We start from the raw sequence: 7,500 nt of genomic DNA on the forward strand, positions 1-7,500 counted from the left end.
TACCAGGCAGGTCCTTGGGCAGGTTCAGTGTGTGTGTGTGTGTGTGTGTGTGTGTGTGTGTGTGTGTGTGTGTGTGTGTGTGTGTGTGTGTGTCCTTGGGCAGGTTCAGTGTGTGTGTGTGTGTGTGTGTGTGCCCTTGGGCAGGTGTGTGTGTGTGTGTGTGTGCCCTTGGGCAGGTGTGTGTGTGTGTGTGTGTGTCCTTGGGCAGGTGTGTGTGTGTGTGGTGTGTGTGTGTGTGTGTGTGTGTGTGTGTGTGTGTGTGTGTGTGTGTGTGTGTGTGTGCCCTTGGGCAGGTACACTGCTGGAGAGCAGTACTTGTCTCTGTGCTGAGGGAGATGTGTGAGTGTGTGTGTGTGAGTGTGTGTGTGTGTGTGTGTGTGAGTGTGTGTGTGTGTGTGTGTGAGTGAGTGAGTGAGTGTGCCCTTCAGCAGGTTCAGTGCTAGAGAGCAGTACTCTTCTCTGTGCTGAGGGAGATGTGAGCTTTGGATAATGTGAAGGCGCAAGGCGAGGCGGGCTTAGCGGATCAGGCTAAAAATAAGCCTCAACCTGCAACGCTAAACCCCACCAGGTCTGGGTGAAACAGTGGGCATGAGTCACCTGTTCGTCAATCACATGGGTCACCTGTCAGTCAATCACATGAGGTCACCTGTCAGTCAATCACATGATGTCACCTGTCAGTCAATCACATGATGTCACCTGTCAGTCAATCACATGAGGTCACCTGTCAAGGTCCGGTCCGGCAGGTAAGCGCCGGCCATCACGTCTCGTATAGCGTCCTCACCTGATCGGTCGTCTGTGTCGTCGAACTCCACCACCACCGAGTGCCCGTTGTTGGAGATGCTGGTGGACATGCAGTTCTCGTAGGACAGGAAGATGGGAGACAGGCTGCCGTCGTAGACCGTTTCCGTGGGGACGATGTTGATGGGAGACTGGCGGTCTCCCTGGGCGAGGGGGTAGGCTTTATGCCATGCGGAGGGGCCTGTGGGGGCACACAGGAAGGGCAGGAGTCACTCAAACCAGCCCCAACCAAGGGCACACAGGAGGGCAGGAGTCACCAAACCAGCCCCAACCAAGGGCACACAGGAGGGCAGGAGTCACTCAAACCAGCCCCAACCAAGGGCACACAGGAGGGCAGGAGTCACCCAAACAGCCCCAACCAAGGGCACACAGGAGGGCAGGAGTCACTCAAACCAGCCCCAACCAGCCCCAACCAAGTAGCAAAGCAGCTCAAATGACTACATTTGATTACTTTTGATGTCAGAGTCAACCTGTTATCAGTGCCAGACCCTTGACACTGGTGACATAGGCTTTTGTCTATGGTGCCAATAAAATACATAACTTTGACCTTTTTTGTCTTGTGGAAGCCAGGGAAGAGCTATAATGTAACTCAGAAGAAGAGAAGATAAGACGAGATCACAGGTGAACAAGCTGTCGAGCCTTAAACCCGTCTCTGATCCATTTTTATAATCCACGCACGGGTGACTCATCAGCGCAGCATATTGTGCTATCATCAGCGTCCTGACGGGTTCTATGTTGCACGCTGTATGTTCACATCACTGTATGTATGCTGTGAAGGCAGAGCCATTCAAGGCAGAGTTCAGCCAGAAGACTTGGCTTGGCTCACAGAGAATACATCTTGCCTCCAACTGTGACGGACAGATTCTCTCTGTCCTGCTTAGTCATAGTTTATGAGGCCAATTGAAAGACAAAAGAGATCAAGTCTGAGCTCTATGCAAAGGGCTTGCTAATCCTTCTGTCCAGATTTACTGACATGGTAGTATTCACCCTCTCTTAACAGAAACACAGACCAGTGGTAACCCTGTTGAGTGCCATTCTGTCAAGTTCCCAGTGCCCATGCATGTTAACATTCATCCTTTTCGGATGGCCGCAAGAGAAACTGACCTCCATCTGAAGGAAACGTGCCTAAGGCCACTTGGTTAAGCAACTTACCATCCTCCTCTCCGTATCCCCAGTGGTGTCCGGTCATTTCGAGGAATTCCTCTTGGCCCTTGGCTTCTCAGCGCTGCGTGGGTATTTCCAAAACAACGGGGGCGCTGGCGAACTGATGAATGAACAGCGTGGTGTAGGTGTAGGTGTCCTGACCGAGGCTCGGGGGGAGAGATGATGAGGGAACGAAAAGCTACTTGTACGCGCGTGTAGTATGAGGTAAATGTAGTTATCCCCTCTTACCACGCCCACTCACTCTCAATCCTATTGCTCAAAGGGATTCTCAACACGGAGTGAGTAGGCTGCCACATGGTAGAACGTGCTCCGTGAGGCTCAGCATATTATGGTTACACAATGGAACAGGAATGCCTAATATTTTAGCTAATTGAAAAGGGAATATTAAGCACATTTGAGCATGGATTCAGCGGGATAATAACGGATTACATAGGCTGCTAAGAAATTAGGGGGAAATTAAGGGTTTCGTTTTTTTTGCGAAATTAGGATTGTTGCACTAAGAACTATGCTAACATTTTGAGGAATCCATGTCTCACAGTTTTATATCTGCATTCATACAGTTATATATATGTATATATACATATTATGTTTTATTTAATTAATATTTCATTGTATTTATATATATATCGGGTGGTCCTCAGGTATATGCAACATACAAAAACATAACCTTTTTTTCACTTCAGAGCAGAGTTTTTTTCCCCTTCAGAACTGCAAGTTATGTGTATTCTTTTTGTCGTTCTGTTTTGCACTTAAAGGCTGCAAGTTTTTGTTTGTATGTTGCGTATGCACCTCAGCCCCACAGGTGTTTGTATGCTGTGCACTTCGCTGCAAGTTGTTTTTTCGCCTTTCGTTTTTGTTTTTGTGGTTTGCACTCCACTGTCACCGTATAATCTGTTTTGCTGGTGCAAACCCAGGGGCGTTTTATAAACCATACTTCACAACAACATTTTTCTTTAAGAAAGAAAGAAAAACTCTATTCACATATAGGCTTACTTTACTAAGTTCATGAGTGGGGTGCAAGCTTCTTTTTCGAAAATCCCAGTAGGCTACCTACTTACAAATAGCGCTCAGTTAGTGCCTCCTCCCTCTTGTGGTATAAAGTGAAATTACACAAAGTTGTAAAATGTGGCGAATCTGCTGTTAGTAATCAAAGATTTCAAAACTGACGAATCTGTCAGCGAGAGGACTAGTTGTTTGACTATTTTCGCCGGTAAAGTAGAGCAGAATGGCAGCCACTAAAACATCTAAGGAGCAGAAATATGACAGACAACTGAGGTGACGATAAATCATTTTTCAATTTAGCTCAATCGTACTTGTATAATGCATGACATGGCAGACCTCATGCATCTTATTTTACTCCTTATGAAGGACCTGATGCAAAGGGGCCCCGATCAGACGTTTTGTTATTTAGCAGCTATCCTAGCCTAATGTTACCAAACTGAAGAAATCGATTTATTTTGCTATGTATTAGGTCATTCTCTTGTTGCTGCAAAGCTATGCAGCTGAACTTGATGACTAACCACACAAATCTGCGTAGTTAATAGCCGTAGGTTAGACTTACTTGCTTGCTAGTTTGCTAGCTGTCTTACATTAGGCTAACCCAGTCAACCACTGGAGGTGTAAGTTAGCTCATCTGACGTACCCACACTGACCTCGGTGTAAATAACACCTGTCAGTATTCAAAAAAGCATAAAGGTTACTTGGTACCAAAACAACTAATACCACCGTTCTTGCACTTAAATGTAAGTGTCCTATATAATGCAGCGATATTTAAATTACGCATCAGGACTAACTACGTTGGTTTGTTTACAGATTATGGGGAGATCATGGACAAGAGTCTTTGGAGAATGCCCACGTCTGTCTCATCAATGCCACGGCTACTGGCACTGAAATACTTAAGAACCTAGTGCTGCCAGGTACAGAATTTGTTCAATTGTATGATGTGTTTGTCTTTGGAGTATTTTTAGGATCCATACTCTCTCACTCCATCCTTTCCTTCCCACCCTTATCTCTCTGCCTTCTCACTCTATTCAGGAATTGGCGCCTTCACCATTGTTGATGGGCATAAAGTGTCAGGAGAAGACGTAGGGAACAAGTACGCAAATCAGCATTTTAAGTTTGCGTCTGTTGGCTATGCAGGGTTTGCCATAGTGGGGTTTTATTCACATGATGTAACCACAGCTGCTCATCTTTGACCTCTCTTGAGCCTTGAGTTCACATTGTGAATGAAACTGATTGTGTCCCCATTTTACATTGCAGCTTTTTTCTCAGTAACAACAGCATCGGAAAGGTAAGCATTTATGACTGGTCTCAAAGCTCAATTAGTATCCCACCCCCTGGAGCATGAACGCTGTTCTACGGTCTGATATGAAGTTAGACTAACATTCACACTGTGTTCACAGAACAGGGCCCAGGCTGCCACTGAACTACTCCAAGAGCTTAACAGTGATGTGTCAGGGAACTTTGTGGAAGAGGTGAACTTTTATTATCTTTTATTTCATGTAAAGCACCAAAAGATGGCAAAGAATGTGTTTGTTCTTCGTAAACAACTGTGTCTGATCCCCTCAGGCTCCTGACAAGCTCCTGGACAATGATCCCGAGTTCTTCCACAGGTTTAGCCTGGTGGTCGGGGTCCAGTTACCTGAAAGGTCAGTGGAATGTTCTTCATTTTGTTTTATAGTTTTTTTTTTTAGTCCTTATCTTCTGACGTGCTGCTGTAGACGGTGTTTCACTGACAATTCTGATCCTTAGACTTTATTTTATTTTTTATAGTTTGTCTGTTCTCACATCTTGCTTAAACAGATGCCCATTTATTCATGTGTCAGGTGATTGTGTGTGTGTGTGTGTGTGTGTGTGTGTGTGTGTGTGTGTGTGTGTGTGTGTGTGTGTGTGTGTGTGTGTGTGTGTGTGTGTGTGTGCTCTCTGACCGTGCTGACCATGACTGATGGCTATAGGCATCGCTGATGTTGTATCTGTGTGTGTGTGAGTTGTGGAAATGGGCTGTGTTCTCTGTGTCCTGCAGCACGTGTGTGAGGTTAGGCGCGGTCCTCTGGAACGCCAGCGTGCCCTTCCTCGTGTGCAGGACCTACGGTCTCACCGCCTACATGAGGCTGGTAGTCAGAGAACACACAGGTATGAAATATACAAGAGACACAGGCAGTCATTTTGTGTGTGTGCGTGTATATGTGTATGTGTGAGCGTGCAATTGTGCATGCGTGTGTCAGTCTGTACACGTGTGTGTGTGTGTGTGTGTGTGTGTGTGTGTGTGTGATTAATCCTCCCAGTCAGCAGAGTGTTAAATGCCTCACCAGGCTGTCACGCGCTTTGTGAAGTGAGCTCTCAGTGAGTTGGGCCTTCAGAGAATGACTTCACAGTTACTGATGAGCAGATCAGCCCATTGATGATTAGTAAGGGTCGATCAGTTTAAAAACATGCTTCCATGTGGCACAGCCGATCAGCCCATTGATGATTAGTAAGGGTCTATCAGTTTAAAAACATGCTTCCATGTGGCACAGCCGATCAGCCCATTGATGATTAGTAAGGGTCTATCAGTTTAAAAACATGCTTCCATGTGGCACAGCAGATCAGCCCATTGATGATTAGTAAGGGTCTATCAGTTTAAAAACATGCTTCCATGTGGCACAGCCGATCAGCCCATTGATGATTAGTAAGGGTCGATCAGTTTAGAAACATGCTTCCATGTGGCACAGCCTTGTGCCTTAGTGTTATGTTTCCCTCCGTTATCGATGGGCAGCTAAACAAACAGGCCCTTGTGCTAATGGAGAAAGACTAACTTAAATGGGCAGCTATTCTACGAACCTCCCCCCCCTCCCCACATCAGTGTGATCCCACTCTGTCTCCACAGTGGTTGAGTCCCACCCAGATAACATGCTGGAGGACCTGAGGCTGGACCAGCCCTTCCCTGAGCTGAAGAAGCACATCGAGTCCTACGACCTGGACAACATGGAGAAGAAAGTGAGAGGACCGCTCTCTAACGCTTCTGCTTCTGTGTGAAGCTCATTCACGTCCTCTTTGCACGTGCCAGAGTATTCGAGCAGCTGCATCAATTCTTGAGTTTCTATATTAATATGGAGTACTCGTTAGTCACGTGACTCTAGTGTAAGTTTCTATATTAATATGGAGTACTCGTTAGTCATGTGACGCTAGTGTAAGAGTTTCTTCATTAACATCGAGGACTCGTTAGTCATGTGACGCTAGTGTAAGAGTTTCTTCATTAACATCGAGGACTCGTTAGTCACGTGACGCTAGTGTAAGAGTTTCTTCATTAACATCGAGGACTCGTTAATCACGTGACGCTAGTGTAAGAGTTTCTTCATTAACATCGAGGACTCGTTAAGTCACGTGCAATAGTGTAAGAGTTTCTTCATTAACATCGAGGACTCGTTAGTCACGGGACGCTAGTGTAAGAGTTTCTTCATTAACATCGAGGACTCGTTAAGTCACGTGACGCTAGTGTAAGAGTTTCTTCATTAACATCGAGGACTCGTTAAGTCACGTGCAATAGTGTAAGAGTTTCTTCATTAACATCGAGGACTCGTTAGTCACGGGACGCTAGTGTAAGAGTTTCTACATTAACATCTAATACCCGTTAATCACGAAAATCTCAAGTTTTACAGTAGCTCTCGCACGCACTCACCTTTCAGTTAGAGGCCGAGGTGAACTAAAGGAAGAATGCTGGACGCAGAAATCAATTGTTTGGAAATTCTTTGATAAAAACAGATTGTCGTAGAATAATAAATGTGCAGGAGTTGTGAGTTGTGGACGGATTTCTCACGGATGGCTCAAACATCGTCTCCGTCATATACTAGACTAGACTACTACACTAACATGGCTAAACAAATGAATGTTGTTAAACAACAGATACAAGCAAAATGACTCATTTCAATTTTTTATCGGTTGGGCTCACTAATGATTTCACCGAATGTTCAAAGAAAGGCAGAGGCAATATGTAAACACAATAAGAACTTATTGATAGATAGATAGATGATAGATAGATAGATGGACACTTTATTAATCCCGAGGGAAATATAGGAAATATTTATTGATCTAAACCCCACTTTGTTGAGTGAATTTTCTATCTTGGGCTTCTGTTGAATGTTAGTAACTGATGTTAAAATAATGTTGGCATCATCCATACTGTGCACTGAGACCAACCCCATAATAGTTGCATAGTGTTGAACTGATACTAAAAGACACCTCCAGCACTAAGCCCCTCACCGTTTCCCTGTACGAGCTCCTAGCCAGTGTTGCATGGTGGGATGTGTAGTTTCCCCCCCCCCCCCTTCGGTCTTATATATTCTGTATGTGTCTCGTCAGGATCACAGCCACACTCCATGGATCATCGTCATGGCCAAACACTTGGAGAAGTGGAGAAGTGAGGTTGGTGTCTGTGTACTTCTGTTATTGTAACAAACAGTAATACAGTACCAGTCAAAAGTTTGGACACACCTTTCATTTTTTTGAGAAGTGTTTTCTTTACTTTTATTATTTTTTACATTGTAGATTTATACTGAAGAC

At 45.0% G+C, this 7,500-nt stretch overlaps 2 protein-coding genes across 2 annotated transcripts in view; one reads left to right on the plus strand and one right to left on the minus strand.

Annotated features, from left to right (window-relative positions):
- ca7 (carbonic anhydrase VII) overlaps positions 1 to 2,394 on the minus strand; it is a 13,944-nt gene extending 11,550 nt beyond the window's left edge. The window contains exons 1-2 of the mRNA XM_012835323.3: positions 1,951 to 2,394; positions 782 to 979 (exon numbers count right to left, since the gene is read on the minus strand). Coding sequence (XP_012690777.1) covers positions 782 to 979; positions 1,951 to 1,987 — 235 coding nt within the window. The 5' untranslated portion in view covers positions 1,988 to 2,394. The remainder of the gene's footprint in view (positions 1 to 781; positions 980 to 1,950) is intronic.
- A 714-nt stretch (positions 2,395 to 3,108) lies between these two features.
- Positions 3,109 to 7,500, plus strand: part of nae1 (nedd8 activating enzyme E1 subunit 1) — a 10,663-nt gene continuing 6,271 nt past the window's right edge. The window contains exons 1-9 of the mRNA XM_031568734.2: positions 3,109 to 3,237; positions 3,775 to 3,878; positions 3,997 to 4,057; positions 4,222 to 4,252; positions 4,365 to 4,436; positions 4,531 to 4,610; positions 4,985 to 5,094; positions 5,828 to 5,937; positions 7,300 to 7,362. Coding sequence (XP_031424594.1) covers positions 3,188 to 3,237; positions 3,775 to 3,878; positions 3,997 to 4,057; positions 4,222 to 4,252; positions 4,365 to 4,436; positions 4,531 to 4,610; positions 4,985 to 5,094; positions 5,828 to 5,937; positions 7,300 to 7,362 — 681 coding nt within the window. The 5' untranslated portion in view covers positions 3,109 to 3,187. The remainder of the gene's footprint in view (positions 3,238 to 3,774; positions 3,879 to 3,996; positions 4,058 to 4,221; positions 4,253 to 4,364; positions 4,437 to 4,530; positions 4,611 to 4,984; positions 5,095 to 5,827; positions 5,938 to 7,299; positions 7,363 to 7,500) is intronic.

The sequence above is a fragment of the Clupea harengus genome, chromosome 6, assembly GCF_900700415.2.
Source record: "Clupea harengus chromosome 6, Ch_v2.0.2, whole genome shotgun sequence".
Classification (NCBI taxonomy): Eukaryota; Metazoa; Chordata; class Actinopteri; order Clupeiformes; family Clupeidae; genus Clupea; species Clupea harengus.